Raw genomic sequence first — 19939 nt, forward strand, 5'->3', positions numbered from 1 at the left:
TCAATATGAACTATTTCAAGTATTGTGAGTAGTGTTCACATGGAGACAATAGCATCTCCTGAGATCCCTTAAGGTTTTAATTATCCTGTAACCCTGATATTGTGCAGGAGGGAGACTACAACGCTGTGCTTCAGAAACACCGTTTCTGTCTCTGTAGACAAAGAGTGTGGTAATGGTAACACCGGGCAATTTTTGAAGCCAGAAAGTATCTAATTATCAAGAGCAAGCAGTACAGAACGCACAGATCAAACAAAGAAAAAGCTGATCTAATTCTGCAATGACACACTAGCTATAAACCTCTTTCTGATAGAAAAAACAGTTATGTATTACTGTCTACTCTTCATTATGGTTTTCCCAATTGCCTCAGTAAATATTACTTTTCTGAAAAGATGTATGTTATGACCAAGAGCTATACCTAAAGATCAAAGCTGAAAGAACTTTATAAATAGCATATATTATTTTCATGAAACAAAATTAAGTCATTTGATGATAAACACAACACTGTTTCTTCCATTGATCTCCAAAGAAGAATCCATACATAGTCTGAATCAAGGGCCTAATACTCCATCAGGCACTTATCAACACAATATAGGCAATACCTCCTAATTAATGTTGTGCTAACTTGTTATACATCAATTGAGTATTGCAAACAACACATATGAATAGAGATTAGGGTACAATACCTGTCCAAGGTTAATAACACAGTTTCATTCATCTCAGGTATATCATCGGCTTTAATAGTAATGTTGATTGTAGTATCACTTTGTCCAGATAAGAAAACAACGGAGCCATTAAAAGGACTTATATCATCGTGTGTTACTGCCTTTTGATTGACACCAGATGGTTTCAAACTCCAAAATACAGTTGCTTGACCATCAGTCCCATCCCGATGCAACGCAATGGAAACCTATGAAACACATGAATCTGTTGTGACTTGTAAAACCAGATGCAGAAACAACTACCCCTTGCAAATTACCATTTGAATATGAGCCTCAAAATGTTCAGCTTGTTTTTTTACTCGTAACTGTGTATATGATATGAAATCAAAGACACTGCATCCATGCCAATATATACTGAATCTTAACCTCTTAACCACTTATCAGTTGCATACCTTGGCAGCGGAGATGACAGATTAATTCTATCACAAATCGCTACGCAATGGAGATGACAGATTCTTTATATTACAAACCATTAAACAATCATAAACATAAAAAGAATGTACAATTGATTAAACCAATTTAGTCAAGACACAACCCAGAATTTAAATATAACTTCTATAATTTTACTCTGGTACAGTGCAACGTCTACTCTCCTTAAGCTAACTAGCGGTTCTAGTCTAAGAATGAGAAACAAGCAATCTGATCCAGGATTTGTGGGGAGATTTCAGTGAACCCTGGAAAAAAGTAAAAAAGTATGAAAAAACATTTTTCCATGTAGGACTACAGCACTTGGATGGATGGCAATACTTTTGAAAATAACTCTTTGTGTTCTCAGAAACCTAAAAAGCACAATTGTTGGAAATAACGCCCAGCAAGCCAAAAAAATACATTCATGTGTAAGTCAGTCAACTGGAAAATATACAGATATTTACATGAAATGTAAGAGTGATATCAGCACTACTTTACACTAGTGACTTTGCAGTTGTTAAGAGATTAAAACTGTCTGCCACATCTTTTGTTCTGAGTGAACAAGAAGACATAAATGGTTTTAGATGCTTACAGAGGAAACAAACACCAAGCTCACTTTTCTGATAGTGACTAGCACATTATTCCAGACCTTAGTTTTACAAGCACATTTTGGTTTTGTTTTTGTTGTTTTTTTTGAAGCAAGGCAATATTTGGGATTAGATAGAACTTAGAGGAAGAATTTTCCTAACATTAACTTTCAAATGTTACAACAAACATAGCAAACTTCGCTTTCTCCAAATAATTTTTCCATATTAAAGGACAATACAAAAAGGTGTACTTACCACTGTAGCAGGAGAATCTTCTGGCTCAGAAACAATAATTGGAAGGTTGCTGATAAAGCCTATTTCTCCGTTTGCAATATCTGGAGTAATCCTTAGAGAAATATTTCGAATCTCACCTAATCTAGGGCTAACAGGTGGGATCAGTGGAATTCTATTCACCAGCTCAACTTTTTCAAGCTGTAGGAAAATGTAAGGAAAAGTTGAGAAATAAGAAACCTTAGTATGAAATTGGAACAATTCTGACATTCCAGAGTAAGTTTAACACGGAGGGACCAAAACATCTGCACAACAAATTTCTCTTACTGGCAATATTATTGTTACAAAGATGTGCAAATAGATATGTGAAAGAAATGAAGTGGATATCATTGAGCTTTAAATGGTCTGCCTCTCAGACAAATCATGTTTGTGTACACAACTAAATGTATGTAGAGGGAGAATGAACCTTCTAGATCAGTTGATTCATTGCTACACCTATGAATAATAGTATTGATTTGACACGTGGCTCAGGCTACTGTCCTAAGTTCATTTTTTGTCATACATTGACAAAAATCTGCTGAAGTCACAGCCTCTAATAATTTACAGCCTCTGATGAAGCCAAAGAATGATCCAACCTTCTTTCTCTTCTTATATGACTTTAAGGACTTTTCTGTTTAAAATAACTAATACATTAGTATTGCACTTGGAATTGAAAATCAGTATAGTATTTTAAACCAGTCCTATGTTGGGTGGTTTATTGATACTAAGAAGAAATATAAAAATGTTCACCCTTTCTTTGAGTGGGAGATATCACTCACTAACCACACTAGCAGTGCTGATGTAGTAAAACCAGTAGGACTTGCTTGTATAAATATCTCTTTCAAGCATAATTTATACCACACAATTTTGTCTACATTCATCATAAACGTTTCCATGGCTGATTTGCAAATAGTTCTGCAAACATTTCACTGGGACATGAACCTCCAATGACAATCATCTTTAACTCCCACAAGGGTGTTTTTTGCTTCGAGTTATCAGATGATATCATACAGTAAAGTTTTATTGAAGGAGGGGAAAGCTGCCTTATTGAAATCTATACAGTGATCATGAATCACCATTTTAACTGGTGATATTAAAAGTCCTTCAGTTCTTAAAACCAATCTGTATAAAATACTTGTGTGGCATCATACTTTTCTCCACTATTACTTGAGTAATAAAAATATTCATGCACATTTTATTTATGATAGATGGAACTGTTCTACAAATGATGTCTTCAGTAACTGATTCTCAACCATACTAGTTATTTATGGAGAACATGAGGAACAGATGGTGGGACTCTTTGCTTTGCTTGTTTTCTAAGCTTTCTTTTAAAGTCGGATCTGATCCTGCAATTAACAGTACACAGGTGGACCATTGTGTGGTTGTTAGCTCAATAAAGCTTCTGAAATACTACACAGCTGAAACAATTCACTTTGCTAAGTGCTTCTGGTCCCAGATAGTAACTTTGAGATTAAAGTAATAATTAACAAAGATTTTTTTTTTTGTTTTTCTTTCAGTGTTTCCTCTTAAAACAAATCAGTTCATAAGGAGAGAATACTGCATTGTGAATGGAATGATAATGACAACTAGTTTATTAAATTAGATAATCTTCCTGTCCAGACTAAAAACTGCACCTCAGACTACAACAGGTTATTTAATTGAAGATGTCACAGACAATGTTAATCTCCCTTTTCCAGTTCCTCTACCCAGTCTCCAGTCGTGTTTAAGCTTCCTTTCTTCCCCCTCTCCTCCTCCCCCAATTCCTGAGCTGATCCTTTATTGTGCCTCGTACAAACTCCGCAATCTTCTCATTCTAAACATGTTCGCTGTGATTATCGTTTATTCACAAAGTAGAAGGATTGTCATAGTGATAAATAGGGGTATTTTTCTTCCTTCTCTATGAGTTTCTAAATGAATTTCCTATGCTGGAAAGCCCCTCTCATTTTGTTTATTCAAACAAAAAGATTTTTATGGTTCATGGAGAAAGTACAGAACGTTGACCTCCCGCTGCCTCCCTGGAATCTGCAGTTTGAAAAGCCAGGCAAAGCGCCTGCATTTTTAAATACTCATCATATGTGTGTCTGGTCCACAGAACACACCGCAATGTTATTTACAGTGCATCTTTTAACAGGGGCTTGGAATTAAATATTTTAATTCTGTAGATCTTTCAGATCTTGTGTAGATGTAAAACCCACTAGACTGTTCTGCCATTCCAGAAGGCAATTCCCTGTCTAACTGCGTTCACAAAAGATTGCATATTAGTAAAACAATAATATGATTCTGGCAATTATTCAATTTTCTTTTTCTCTCTTTTACTTTTTAAGAGAATTGTTGGAGAACACAGTGAAACAAATAAATCTTTTCAAGATCACAGAAGTCATGGAAACACCTTTGGTAGAATATAAGTTAAAGACAAAACCTGGCAAGTTTAAATCTATGGGTTTAACATTAACATCTCCACTCAAAAACTCTGAAGATCTCCAATTTAAAATCTAAAGATTAATTAATTTAAAGGAACTGAGACATGTGTCTCTGATTCATGCTTTGGATGCACCAAGTAATCCCTCTCTCTATGTACCAAGATCGCTACCTGAGCTCTTCATCCCATTGGACCAGAGTGCAGTAGTTAATCACAAGAAATAGAGATTATGGAGTAGTCTCAACTGCAGATGAGAAAATAACCAGAATGAATACTGATAACAATGCCCAGGATCCTTCACGGGAGAATATCTTGCTAAAATGTAAGCAAACTTGGTTTTCTCCAGTGAAAAATGAAAGCATTCGTTGGAAAGTGGAAATTCTTTCTTTAAAGATTATTGCTAAGAGTCCAGTTTTCTGCCAAAGATATAGTTTTAGTGATTTTTTCCCAGCCAATTTTAATTAGCAATCATAGATGTTTCCATCTTACAAATTCACATATGAAAAAAAGGAAAAAGAAAGGAAAAACCCCAAAGGGCCTATATAGGGAAAAGTAGAAAAAAAATACTCTTCGAGTTCTTTGGCCAAATTTATACATACATGAAATATAATAGATCTTTGACTATATTCCATTTACATTTACTTGTTTGCAGTTTCTAAAACTCTTCATGCTTCTGTAATTTAGTTTGAAGAACCCTAAATTGGTTAAACTGAAAGCCAAGGGATAGGCAAATAAACATAACTTAAAAAGTAATGATCTTCTGCAACGCTGATTTCATTTTGTTAAATTATATGATTAATACCTGAATCCTGTTATAACAGTCATTTTTTTATTTTTTAATAGTCTAAGTAGTAAATAAGGATTAGGAATAAAGCTCTTAATGTCATATTTTGGAAGCTGTCTCCAAGTTTCCATAGCTGCAGAGCTAATAACTTCGTGGTTTTTCACTTTTTAAAAGGTAGGGTCATTTTAATTACATTAATAGGGAAAGAACCACTATTAAATTATGTATTTTGTATTACACAGAATAAAAACACACCGCAAAACACAACTGAGATACCTGTACGAGGAAATGAGCACCATTTTGAAGAAATGCATCATTTCTTATTGGCATATTTAAAGTATCTTGTGTTTTTCCTTCTGGAAACATGAGGATACTTCTTCTAGACATATTTAGAATGCCATCTTTTGCTCTGTCGGGATCCAGAGCTCCAGCTGGAATATACAGTGCTGTATAAACCAACTGCACATCTCCAACTGTTCCTCTCTCCCTTGCAAAACTCAGGGATAAAAAGCGTCCCATCGGATTGCTTTCAATCTTCTGATTCTCCAAAGGGTAAAACTTTATTAGGCCATAAACATCATCGCTGTCCTGAATGTAAAACAGAAGCTGCAAAACAGAAAACAGCATCACTTACTCTATGCTACAGTTACCGTACACCACATTTTTCATGCTTTCACAGAAGCACGTCCTGACTGTCACCATAAATTTTTGTCCTTAGTGTGTTGGCACTAAAGAAAATCAGATTGACAGCCCCAAAATATTCTTTGTACACAAGCAAAGCAACACTGACAGTGGCAATGTTCCCACTACGCATCTTCTGTGTGCCAGAATGAGCCCTGAATAACTGATTTTTTGGTTCAGCAGCCAAAGTGAATAACTTTAAAATGTTTCAGATTGTGAAAAATTTCATTTTATTCACCAAGTTGATTCCAGGCATTTTTGAGAAGGACAAAGTAGGGACTTGACTCACGAAACTGTCAGCAATGCTGGCCACCCTTTATTTAATGGTTCAGAGGTTACAGTCTTAATCACCAACCCCTCCTCTTGAAGTTGTTACTCGGTGCGAAACATTCCAATAATCATTAAGACAGCAAATGAGCAAGTGAAAATAACTTTCCTGCCTTCCCCTAGCAGGCGGTCATCTATGCGATGCTATGTACGTTGGGAATAATCTACTGTATTAAAATGTATTTTAGTATAGTATACAAAGCCAAATACTTTGTGTATGGCTCTATAGGCTAAGATTATATGAAGTATTAATTTGATTTATATTCAAGCCCAAACCCTTAAGCCAGTTTAGCCAATCGATGTTATCGAAAACAGTGAAGCCCCTAATTATTACATTTTAGTGCCTTCTTCAAAATAATTCTAAAAGCGAACTTACCTCAGATGGCTCACCGACTTCTGCACCTCCCTGTATTGTGTGAGCTAAGAGTTTCAGCAGGTAGGGTTCTGCCTCTTCTGGCATATCGTCATCAATAATGTCCAGAGGAAGCGTCACCAGCATCTGCCCTTGATCAAAACGTATCTCCCCAGTCTCCGGAGTGAGGTCTGTGGTCACAGGTGAGGGGTCGCTGCTGTTTCGGATTATAATCCAGGTAACAGAAACATTCCCATGTGTTCCACCGTTTCTTACAATCGTAATCCCTTCAAACCTGTGGTTTTCAATGAAAATAAAAACCCACAATATGAAATTACAATTGAGATTGGCTTGCTTAGTTCTCACTTAATTTACACTGACAAAACACTTAATTTACACTGACTTAAATGAAATAGATGTTAACTGCAGTGATTGACATTTGAGTCAGGGCTTGATGTTTGTGAAATCGTAATGCACATGTAATATTTTTCTTAGAGTGCTTACTCACGAGCTTTCTGTAATGTCCCTGCAGATATTTGTTAGGACTTATTTTGTTTACAGAGAGAAAGATACTGACAAGAGAAGACTAGGCATGTTTCACATCTGTCTTCTGCAATGCAAGTCAAATTTCAGATAACTTTTTCTCTATTAATTTCTACAGCATTTTATAAATTATGTCAAAATACAGTTGACAGGCATGAACACTTAAATAATGATTCTGAATGAACTATTTGCCTCTGTGCTGAAATATTAAGTTATCAATATTTCTGATACTGGACATGTCATGTGTTCTGCATCTGACAAGCACTATACTACAACAAAATATCTGGGAATCATTACTTACAAACATTTAGAAAGCGAGATTTATTTCTTTACTGTATATAAGACAGATTAATACTGAACTGCTGGGCTCTACATACTATAAAATATTCTTTTGAAATTGTTCATAATATGACAGCTGGATGCATTATTTCTCAGGGTGAAATACCATCAATAGTGAGCAGTGGACATTTTTATTGAGACTGTCAATATTGTTCATCAGTCCTGCCCATAAAATTTGTACAGAGCTTTGATTTTAATCTCTCTGTAAAATTACAAATATTTAAATTATTGTTAAGCTTAAGGCAAATATTTCAGGGGAGACATACAAGACCTTTTTTTTTTTTTCACAAGAGACTGATTTTATATATAGTAACCACAAAGATTTACCAGGGAAAGAAACCAGAAATCTATTTCCCAGTTGTATGAACTGGTGTGTGGGAGCACCACAACTTTATTGATCCTGCCTTCAGATTAATAGTTTTGCAGTGTTCCGATAATGTGATTAAATATTTACAGGTTTTATATAGAGTTCATAAATAATAAAATATTTCCTGTATAATCAGACATTCTCACTCCCTTGAAATCATTGTAGATATAGTTGATAATAACAATACCACACTAGGTGATTTCTACATAAAATTTTCAGTAGTGTTTTTACGATTATTTTCAATGAAATTCTAAGGATGCTTAACAATACAAAACAAATCTCTTAAACTGACTAGATACTAGGTTTGAAGATCTGTAGTACCTTGAAATTTGGTCTTCATCAATGATAACAGTCTGAGCAAACAGCATACTGTTGATTGATAGCACTCCATAGGGTTTATCATTCGGCTGGATGGTGACGTGAACAACATATGGATTAACCAAAACAGCGTCTCCCTGCAAAGTGTCCTTAAGAAGCACAATCTGAAAAGTCTCAGCAATTTCTGGTATGGCATCATCAAGGATCTTAAATTTCATATATGTTTCATGAACTAGAGGTGGGAAAACAATAGTTGTATTTGGCTGTAGATCTAGGAAGTCTACGTTAAGCTGTGCGTGTGCTGTAGTATCCCCAGTTACGATGGCATAAGTGACAGAGACTTTACATTCATCAGGTCCAATTAATTTTCCACTGTCGTCCTTACCACGAACCACTTGAATTGTCAGCACATCAGCTTCCTCAGGCACCATATAGGCACTCTGAACAAACCGCACAGGGCTGTCATTTTTCTTAATAATTATCTGAACGGAACTTTTTGTGTGGTTGATTTCAGCCCCTCCCTCCACGCTCCTCAGACGAACAACAAACAATTCATCATTTTCAGGTATCTGGAAAATAAATTTAAACAAATACATTAGCAAGTGGATGTAAGTCACATTTCAAATGCATGCAGAACACACTGAGGAGTGTGTTTTACATATTTTGCAGAAAAGGGAAATAATACAAGCTTGACAGCCCATTTGATATTAAAACAAACAGGTGAGAAGTCTTTTAGCTTTGGCTGAAATCCCTTCTCAAAACTGAGTATTTCCATTTCCTGCAACATACTTCTGTGCTCTGGCAGTATGACAAACAAAACGAAACCAAGAACCAGGCAATAGTCATTAAACAATTGACCTTTCCAGCTATGAGACTATGAGGAAATCCAAACTCTACTGTTGGAGGCCACCTCTATTCGGAAACAAGTGTTCCCCCTGTTATTTAGATTTATCTCTTGATTTCCTGATGTTGACACCAATTAACCTTTGTGCATGCCTGAGGGAATACAGGAACAACTTATGAACACAACCTACCTTGGCCCGTCTATTCCTATACACTGGAAAAGGAACACAACCTACATTCAGACACAGCCATGTCCCTAGAGAATATTTCAGTCACAGATCAAAGTGTTTTCTGGTGCTTAGCAATTGATTAATCTCTGCAATTTTGACAAGATGGCTGTTTAAAACTACATTTTACTTTTGACTGTTTCTTCTGCAATAACTGGTGTGGCAGACAACAAAGAATGGTTTGTAAACCACGAATTGCAGAACTTAAGGATGAGCTTTTTGCTTTATATTACTACATTTTATTGCGCAATTCTTGATCTGCTAAACCTATTTAACAGAAAAATAGGGCTGATTTATTAGTACCTACAGGTGAAAGGTAAATCTTTAAAAATTAGTTATGACCTCTGCATCTCATCCTTCCTGTTGATGGATGTTTCCCTCCTGGAAACTAGTCATATTTGCTTTTGAGAGGAATTCCAGGACAAAACTACTTATTTTTTGCTAATAGTTAATACTCTGCAATAAAGTTGACAAATCCTTTTCATGCACTTTTGTTTACTGAGCTAAAAAAGCTCTGAAAACCCCACTGTCCAATACTTCTTCTCTTTCACACTCATTTGTTAATTGGCCACCCTCAGATCCTTTTCTAGGGCTCAGACATCGGGCATGCAGCTGCTTTTATAGCTGATGCCAAATCTGTCCCATTTTCAGCTCTTGGCACTTAAACTTGCGTAGTGGTGTTGACTGATGCAGGATTGTTTTGTCAATGTGCGATTTGGAAGCTTTCAGTCACCTCTCTCCTATACTGAGATGCAACGGTTATTTTACCATATCAGAAGAGATGCTAACTTACGTTTCATTCCATTCACTAATTAATATGCCATAAAAATATGCATTTAAGAGACAGACAAAGTGTATGCGCAATCACAGTTGTAGTTTACATCTTAATATCTCGTGTCAATGGTGCATTCTGGAGTTCTTAATGGCACCATGGTTGACCAATACAAGAAACAGTCAAACTTCAAAGACAACGTTATAAAGGATTTCCAGTGCTGCCTTGTCTCTTTCATTTTCTCTTAACAAAGCCTCCATTATTTCTTGCTAAATAATGAAATGCATACAGTGAAATTACTATAAACATAGTACTGTAGAGATCAGATCTGAAGCCCCCTAATTTCACTAGGAAAAACGCTAGTCAATTCAGACAAATACTGGTTCTGTTGTTCTTCCTAACTTCAGATCTTAAAAGCTCAGACTAAGTTTTGAGGGTAACATTGGATTCCTATGAATTGCACCATCATCATCATCAACAACAAAGGCATTTTACACAAAATTCAGCTTCCATGAATGCTTGTGAAAGACTTTCACTGAGTGGACCAGCCACACCTGTACAAATCAAACTCTGAGAAATGCAACTTCAAGAGCATTTCTCAGAGGAAAACAAAACACACATGCTCTTAAAAAGCCGAACTGTTTCATTCTGTGCTTAGGTCACAGAAATATTACATCTAGTCTGCAAGAGATGCTTCTATACATCAGTTTGGCACAATCTCTTAACACAAAAAACATATGTAAAAAATTTGCTTTAGAGTTGCTCACTTCTGAGACATGCACTTTATCCCTATGATTTTTGTGTGTGTTAATTTCCTTATTAAGCTGCTCTGCATTGTCTTTAATTGTGTAGGTGCTTCTATTTTCCATCTTATCGTCATTATAAATAAAAATAAACAATAAAATAAAATAAAATAAAATATAACATGAAATAAAATAAAGTAAAATAAAACCATGTATAAGAAAAATTAAAATCTCAAAAAAAAAGTAGAAGAAAATGTTTTGTTTACTCTGAAATAAGGAGCATACTTTTTTTGAAGACCAATCCAAAACCTCAATTTTTTTAATTATCACCCAGTGTTCACGCTCTTCAGTGGATTGCATTTTTTTTAGGAATCTTATATATTTTTAGAATTATTATTTAAAATATGTTTCTACCCAGAAACATGTCTGCATAAAAACACACACATTTTTTTCAATCTATCTTTTCTCTGTGAATATTCGATGTGTTATATTCTTTCTTTAGTGGCAAACAAAACATGTCTGCTCTTCACATGAGTGAGAGGCTTTTAACAAAGAATAAACTGGATTCTTGTGCACTGAAGACAGAGGAGCTGCACTGGTATCGCTGAGAAGGTAATCACAAATTCATTGTGTAAGCAATGTTATAATCAGGTTCCTTTTGCCTAAACAATTAATAAAGACAAAAAGGAGAGCCTGAGTTCATTACGCAAGCATAGTTTGATTTGCAAGGCAGACAATTAGGGAAAAGCAGAGCACATTTAAAAAGAAATAGAGAAAAGTTAAATATGGGAGGGATAGTCTAAGAGATAAACCTACATATAGTTCACAAACATCATCCTTGGCCATACAACAAGGACCTCATTATTAAGTATAATGCTTTCCTGATTATTCATACACTTACTGCAGTAGCACCTAAAAGGGCTACGCAGAGCAGCCAGGATATATCCAGGAACTAAAAATATTCACTGATGAGAATTACAGAGGTCGCATTAGAAGGAGTAAAAATGAGAGCTCACAGATTTAACATCACTTTATTAAGCAGAAGCACTTTTAACCCTCTTTAAGCCAAGCATTTTTGTAACTTAGTACTCTAAGTCTCTCCCGAAAAGCAGTTACCCTTCTGCACATCCAAACCGAAAATGAAGTCAGCTTTTTCTTACCTGATCATCAAGCACGGTTAAATTATAAATCAGTACCGATCGCCCAGGGGCAAATGTAATATTTCCCCTGGCTGGACTGAAATCTTCTTCAGCTGGGTTTGGTCCATCTTCTATCTGCAAAGAATTGATTTGTACAATAAGAAATACATGAAACAGGAACACAAACGTAGTGCAAGTGCAATAATCAACATACAGTGTGTGACATGCATAACAAATTACTACCTATTCAGTCATCTCCTGCTCACAGGCACAGATTCCATTGTGAAAATCTGCCTTTTTTTGGCAGATGGAGTAAATCAGAGTAACCACTCTGAAAAAATTATGTATCGCCAGAAAAAGAGGAAGAAAACTATTCCATATAGGTCTATGAGGACTCTTTGGAGGACTCTACTGAAGCATAATTGACTCTTTTACATTACAGAAAGGAAATTCATTATTATTTAATTTAAATCACTAGTATTTCATAATAACTTCCAAGACAAAATAATAGTTGTTTCTGATCTTGTGTATTTTTTATCTTGATATGTGTTATGAAGGATATTACGTTTAATAGTAAAAGCTAAAAGACTAGGAAGCCACTTAGAGGCAATATGGTGATTTTTTTTTAGAAAATCTTGTTAATATTTTTCAACATATAAACTACACTGTGAGATCTATCTGATTGATTAAGCAGATAGCAACATTTAAGAGACCTTAAAATAAATAGATCTGAAATAAATTACACAGATAATAATCTCATTCTGTACTTTAACTATACATGCTATATTTAGTGTGCAATAAAATCCAGCATAAACCTTTCCAGATTTTGACAGGCCTAGATTAAACCCTTGATGATGTATAAAACTAGACAAATGATAGAGAAATAACCATATGAAAGAATTTGTATATAAGTTTAAAGTATGTAGTACAATCAGAGCTAGATAAGAATAGATAGATAGATAGATAGATAGATAGATAGATAGACAGATAGATAGACAGACAGACAGATACATAGATGGATAGATAGATGATAGATAGATGGATGGATGGATAGATAGATAGATAGATAGATAGATAGATAGATGAAGGCAATAACTGTATCACATTCAAATCAGGTACATAAATAATGGCCTAAATATTCAACATGAGTGGTTTCATTTCTGGGGATTCAAACTGCATTCTTGCAGATACAGAATTTCACTAAATACAGAGCTGTTATACTTACACGTTCAAAGGTGGCACAAGCATCAAAGACTCTCTCAGATGTTTAGTTGTAAAATATAGATAAAGTTTGAAGGAATATTAAATAAGACATTTCTTACAAACTTAATACACATGGGGTTTTGGTAACAACAACTAATGCTGCCTCAAATATCTTCCTATATGACAGAGAACACTCAGTTTTCTCTTGTACATCCTAATTTTCTCTTAATTAAACAGTCAGATAATTACAGTATTTTCCATTTCACGGGTAGTATCTTTGCATTTTATGAAACAGATTTTGCAAAAGTAGACAAAGGTATTTTCCCTCTCTTTTATGAACACCTCGATAAGTTATGATTTTGGCTTTACAGTTTAATCTAACAGATGAAGGTATGAAGCTTTTGTATATAAGTTATTGTATATATAAGTTTTATATATATATATATATATATATATATATATAAGTTTTATATATATATATATATATATATATATATATATATATATATATATAAGTTATTTTGTATATAAACTCACCTCAAAAGTTACGATGACCGTCCCATACGTTCCCCTCTCCCTAATTAGAGTGAGAGGCACAAATTCATTTCTGCCCCTGGGCTCATTCACTGTGATTAAGTCAGACTAATGAGGAAGAAAAGAGACAGGCAATCAGGCACAGATCAAATATCACAGCACAAGGAAGAAACTGTTGCCATAGAAATACCAAACTCCCACAGACAAATTAATCCAATCTGCAAACCAGTCGACTGATGGCATAGATTTCCTAGCAACCAATTAGTTCAGCTAATAAAAAGTTTCAAATGTTTTAGTTTAAAAAATTATCATAAATTGCACAAGTAGAGTGTTGTGTTTTTGGGTAGGGTTTTTTGGTAAATTAACACAGTCAATATACACGAAGCACTGGCATATTGGCACTGGCATTTATAGGAGTTGCTAACCCCATTAAAAATAGGTTTTCTCCATTAAAAAGTCATTTATTGGATAACTAGCTATAAATGGAATCTGCCTATCAAACTGTTGTAGCTGGGAGGTTTCAAAGAATGGCGCTAGTTCAGGGAGCAACATGGCTTAGTGCTGGAGTGCTAAAATTTCTCATGTTCTTGTGCTTTTTCAGGAAATTCACAGTATCACAGTATCACAGTATGTTTGGGATTGGAAGGGACCTCAAAAGATCATCCAGTCCAATCCCCCTGCTGGAGCAGGAACACCTGGGTGAGGTCGCACAGGAACATGTCCAGGCGGGTTTTGAATGTCTCCAGAGAAGGAGACTCCACAACCCCCCTGGGCAGCCTGGTCCAGGCTCTGACACCCTCACTGAGAAGAAGTTTCTTCTCAAATTTAAGTGGAACCTCTTGTGTTCCCGCTTGATCCCATTGCCCCTTGTCCTATCATTGTTTGCCGCTGAGAAGAGCCTGGCTCCATCCTCATGGCACTCCCCCTTTCCATACTGATCCCCAGGAATGAGTCACCCCTCAGTCTCCTCTTCTCCAGACTAAAGAGCCCCAGCTCCCTCAGCCTTTCCTCACACGGGAGATGCTCCACTCCCTTAATCATCTTGGTTGCCCTACGCTGGACCCCCTCCAGCAGTTCCCTGTCCTTCTGGAACTGAGGGGCCCAGAACTGGACACAATATTCCAGGTGTGGTCTCCCCAGGGCAGAGCAGAGGGGCAGGAGAACCTCTCTGACCTACTGACCACCCCCTTCTAACCCACCCCAGGTACCATTGGCTTCCTGGCCACAAGGGCCCAGTGCTGGCTCATGGTCATCCTGTTGTCCCCAGGACCGCCAGGTCCCTTTCCCCTACACTGCTCTCTAATATGTAATTTCCCAACCTATACTGGAACCTGGGGCTGTTCCTGCCCAGATGCAGGACTCTACACTTTCCCTTGTTAAATTTCATGAGGTTATTCTCCGCCCAACTCTCCAGCCTGTCCAGGTCTCTGATGGCAGCACAGCTTCCAGTGTCACCCACTCCTCCCAGCTTGGTGTCATCAGCAAACTTGCTGATAGTGCACTCTATTCCCTCACCTAAATCGTTAATGAATATATTGAATAATATATTCCTCGACAAAGATTAAATCATCATAATTCTGGCAATGAGGCACAGTTTCTCTTTCTACGAACATAAATTCTGTTTTATTGCAAATATCCTCCACACCACTAGAGTCACACCAGGGTCTTCTGCAGAAGGTGCTTTACAATGTTTATATCATGATACTGTCCTCTCAGTTTGAGAAGTACATATGACATTGCTCACTGACAATGGGAAATGTATATATTCTCAAGATTTCCAAAACGCATCTTTAAGTTTCCTACGGTGTTACTCCTTACTTCTTCCCCACTGTGTTTCGATCTTATAGAAGAGAGACAGTGGGACCAAATAACTTTTAAAAGTTTTATATTTAAGATAAGCCATATCAATATTCATCCAAGTGTGAAGGTGTCAGACTACATCTCAAAACCTAAAAAAGTCTAGAAGTATTAAAGCTGCATATATGTATTAATTACATGCATACGCATGAATTACCTTAGAAACAGTTCTCAAGGGATTTAGTTGAATAACTAACCAGCATCTTTGAAAATTTCACCTTTGTGTTTTCTAATATTTTCATCAGTATCATATAAAAAGCCATACCATGTTAAAAGAAATTATTCCAAAGGCATTGTCATTTGATAAGATTGTTACAGTGACAGACTTGGGTGAGCCAAGCTTTATCCTTGCAGATGGTTTCTAAAATTAAAACAAACAAACAAGATATTAAATATGGTGATGGGCAAAACCCACACATTTCGATTATAATGTCTTTTAAGGGTGTAGCCTAAAATTGTAGGTCTTTTTATTATATATTACAATGAAAATCATTTAAGCCAATAGAATATATCAAAATAATTCTTAATTATTAAGGAAAGGTGATGTACACAGCCAACAACAAGGTGCTTGAAGTAAACTTTGTAAATGATCACTCATAGTTTGGCAATCTGTTAATGACACAATAGCAATGGGGAACACATTGAAAGCTATGGAATGCCACTCATTTAGGCCAGATTACCCATCATTTTCCAAGAAACAGATAAATTGAAAGATTGAGACTTACTGGTAGTGTCAAGTAAAATGTGAATGTCTCATCAGCCTCTGGAAGATCATCATCACAGACAGAGATATACACTGTTCGGTTTGTTTCTGTGTCGGGTATAAATGCAGCTGCATATGTGTCGAAAAAGTCTCCTGTGTTTTCCCCATCAATCTGCAATAAATACACAACTAAATGCCATCTCCTTCTTCCTCACTGTCTTCCATAATATTTTTCTGGACTCATTTAACATACTTCTTTGGTCAGAATTCTTCCTGCAATTGCCCCTGTTGTCATACAGCTATTTTCTGGACAGAAGGTACAGATAATAACCCCTTGTATCCAAGCTGAGTTACCAGGATGAAAAAGGAAAAAAAAAACAAAGCAAAACAAAACAACCACAATACTTTATTCGGAATAATTTATGATGTCCTGCCTTGCAACTGGTTATCTTTTGCATACTGCATCATAAGATCAGGTTTTTAATGGAAAAGCTAGTCCTAGCACAGATCTGTACACTTCATAGTACCCTACTTGAATTAAATTTACCTTAAGATGTAACGCCCTCTGCTTTGCCATCTAAGTCTAGGGACTAGAGGCATCCTAGGCTTTTAACCTAAATTAACATTTTGATTGCCAAATCTGGCAAGATGATTCTTCTATAATGAGCATCCCTGCTTTTATTTAAATCAACAAAAGGAAATCCCACTGATTCCACTGTAAGAAGGTAGTTTGAGGTGAGATTACAAAGGCAGCAGTGTCAGGACAGCAAAGCGTCTGGGTTAAGTTCACAGCTGGAATTTGAGACTAAATGGGAAGATACAACTCAACCAGAACATCTGGCACACCTGAAACTACTGTCACACAAAATCACAGAATCACAGAATCTTAGGGATTCCTCAGTCACTATAGGTTTTAGTGAACCATTGTGAATAAGGCTATTCCTCATTTGAGAACAGTGAAATTAGAAGTTCAGTGAAGAGGAAGAAAAGTAGGGAAGGTATTTTTGTGGCTCTCACCTACCACTGGACATACTGGTAACTACATTTATGTATCATCTGATACAACACCAGACTTAACAAAAAGCCCTTAAAAAAGCAGGCTATAAACATCTTCCTAAAAAGTTGCTCAAAATACATTAGAAACAAATCTTGAAATTTCAGGTCCTTAATACGGAAACTAAATTACTCTGCTTGTTACAGCAATAAAGAGCATTAGTTTAAAAGTATGGTCACATTTTCTCAAGGTTTGCTCCTCAGATGTTCACAAAGTGTGAAATCCTTACAGATCAACCTCTGTTCCTTGTAATTTCTAAGGCCTATGGGGTTTTTTTCATATTTAGTTACAGCTGAATAAAATGTTGTGTGGGAACATAGATAATTTCTTATGTTTACAGACTGTAGAAATTCATAAGCAGTGCATCTCCTCTGGGACACTGGTGTGTTCTCATGCACTACTCGCACCACATAGCATCTTACTCCATACACATATAGGATAGCGCACTCTAGGGAGTTTAAACTTTTAAAAGTAATTACGGCTAATAGCAGCTAAGAAATAGAGGAAATAATATAAAAACAGTAACTCCGATGTCCAAATGAATTGAACAATGAAATTTTTTAAATTCAAAATGAAAGCTGACTCAGTGGAGCAGCTATCAAATTGCAGGTTCTATAGCAATCTGGAAAAGGGAAAATTGTTGTATATCCACATTTTCAGCATGAGCTCACAGACACAATAAAAATCAAGCAAGTATATCAGCTTGGACATGTACCTGAGCTGTAGGATATATTTATACCATTATTTTGAAGCTGTTGATGCCGCTGGCTAGAATTTACTCAGTTACAGAAATTGGGTGATGCTGCTTCTAAGTGAATCATTGTCCCAATGAACTACAACCCTCCTGCTCATTGGCTTGACAAAAACCACCAATATTAAAAACTTCAGAAATATATTAATATTTACCAAGAAAAAAAGGCATAGTTTCTTACCGACACAATTGCTGTGATGTTAGCAGGCTTCCCTGTCCGTTCAATTACAAGACGTATGACAGTTGTACTTGTTTCATTAACTACAAATTCTGTTTGCCCGCTGAACCTCACTTCTGTTTCCCCAGATGTGAAATGGATGAGTAACGCTAAAAGCAAGTAAACTAATAGAGAAGTAGAGGGCATCCCTGTAGAAAAAAAATAAAAGAATACTTAATAAATTTTGAATCTGAAATACATTAAACATTCCCAGTCGACATTACCAATCCAGTCAACCCTTCTCAACCTTTTAAATACCGTGATTATCTTGTGAGCTTCAGAAATTAGATGAAAACATGCACAAGTCTCAGCTATAATCAACTTAGATAACATAGTTATCATCTATATTTAATTCTATTTTAACCTAGTGATTTTCTAGACTTTTTTGAAGTGGAGGAATAAGTAACTTATTTAAGAAAAAATAATCATGTTGCCACAACTGTTTTCATTTCCAGCCAACAAATAATTAGCTTCAAGGTTGGCAGTTCTATTCCCACTCTTGATATTCTTTAGAAACAAACATGAACCGGCAGGACGGGTAAAGGGATATTTGCAGCCATCTCATAGACCATCTTCTGATATCTGGTGGACCACGAAATGTTCTTAAACATTTGCATATTTACTTGAGATTCTTTTCACTGCTTCTCTTACTCCATGATTCTTTCATGTTTTCTTGTCACAGAGAATCACTGTGGCACATTTTAATGCCATTGCGACCATTGTATGGCCAGATCTTGATTTTCATTTGTTTCTGCACTGTGTCTAGTTTTCTTTTCTTGTTAAGAGAAGACAATTTAACACTAAGGTGGTTTATTTCTCTTTACATTGGAGTCTAACTTTTTTAATGTAAAATACAAGTTTAAGTTCCAGTGAAGTCATCAGGTGTCAATACTGTGAAAGACACATTTTTAAGAGGTTCTGGAGCAACAAATTGGAAGCAGCTGCTATGTTATGGATATTGTACTGTGCTGACCGGAGCTGAGAACTTGGGTGCTTGATGGAGCAAATTTCTGTCATTTCTGAGCAATTTTTGAACAAACCAAGAGAAAAAAGTTGTGCCCTAAACACCAAAAAGCTTTACAGTGTGGGTCTTTAATGGAATTGGTTTATTTCAGCGGGTTTCTTTCACTATTTTACAATGTTACTTAAAAAAAAATCTCTACAAAAGACACAATGTTATGTAATTACACATATAAATAAAATTTCACTTTGCTTAAAATTATGCTTCGAGATGTTATGCTTATCACACAAACCTGGTCAATGATGGCTGGATAAACTGTGCAGAATATATTACTTTAGTATTTGCATATCAATAATATTTAAGCTCTGCCATGTTTGCAAAGCACTTGTTTCCATTGTTTATGACTGGCAGTAAATGAATATTCAGTCACAAGTGGTCACTGAAACATAAAATGCTATGCATTTATTGAACTGTAAAGTGCGGATCAAATTTGTAATCAGAATATATCTGAGGTTCAGTGTAGATTCTGAGTGTTTTCTGTACACAGTCAGGCAGCTTTAATCTTGCAACAAACAGAGAATAAAATAGGCTTCAGTCCACTAAAATTAACACACACTAGAAAGACTTCAAGACTTTGATTCATCTTACAATAAATTCTGTCTGGGCAAGGGCCAAATTTATATTGTGTAGACTTGGAATAAACTATTTTGAAGCAAAAATTATCCAGAGACGTGCCATATTAAATAAGATGAAAGTACAGTCAAGAAAACTACCAGTGTCTCTCAGAATTCCTATAAGCAAAGGCTGCTGAGATGACAAAA

The 19939-nt window shown here is 35.9% G+C and overlaps 1 protein-coding gene across 1 annotated transcript in view; it reads right to left on the bottom strand.

The window, feature by feature from the left end:
* The window catches only part of ADGRV1 (adhesion G protein-coupled receptor V1), a gene marked incomplete at both ends in the record, with an annotated part of 263072 nt that extends 244768 nt beyond the window's left edge, over positions 1 to 18304 (bottom strand). Inside the window, 10 exons of the mRNA XM_080362309.1 lie at positions 684 to 907; positions 1970 to 2146; positions 5464 to 5793; positions 6572 to 6842; positions 8118 to 8683; positions 11860 to 11973; positions 13579 to 13683; positions 15698 to 15793; positions 16158 to 16307; positions 18122 to 18304. Coding sequence (XP_080218435.1) covers positions 684 to 907; positions 1970 to 2146; positions 5464 to 5793; positions 6572 to 6842; positions 8118 to 8683; positions 11860 to 11973; positions 13579 to 13683; positions 15698 to 15793; positions 16158 to 16307; positions 18122 to 18304 — 2216 coding nt within the window. The remainder of the gene's footprint in view (positions 1 to 683; positions 908 to 1969; positions 2147 to 5463; positions 5794 to 6571; positions 6843 to 8117; positions 8684 to 11859; positions 11974 to 13578; positions 13684 to 15697; positions 15794 to 16157; positions 16308 to 18121) is intronic.
* Between the last annotated feature and the right edge of the window lie 1635 nt (positions 18305 to 19939).

Source organism: Nesoenas mayeri, assembly GCF_963082525.1.
Source record: "Nesoenas mayeri genome assembly, chromosome: Z".
NCBI classification, from domain to species: domain Eukaryota; kingdom Metazoa; phylum Chordata; class Aves; order Columbiformes; family Columbidae; genus Nesoenas; species Nesoenas mayeri.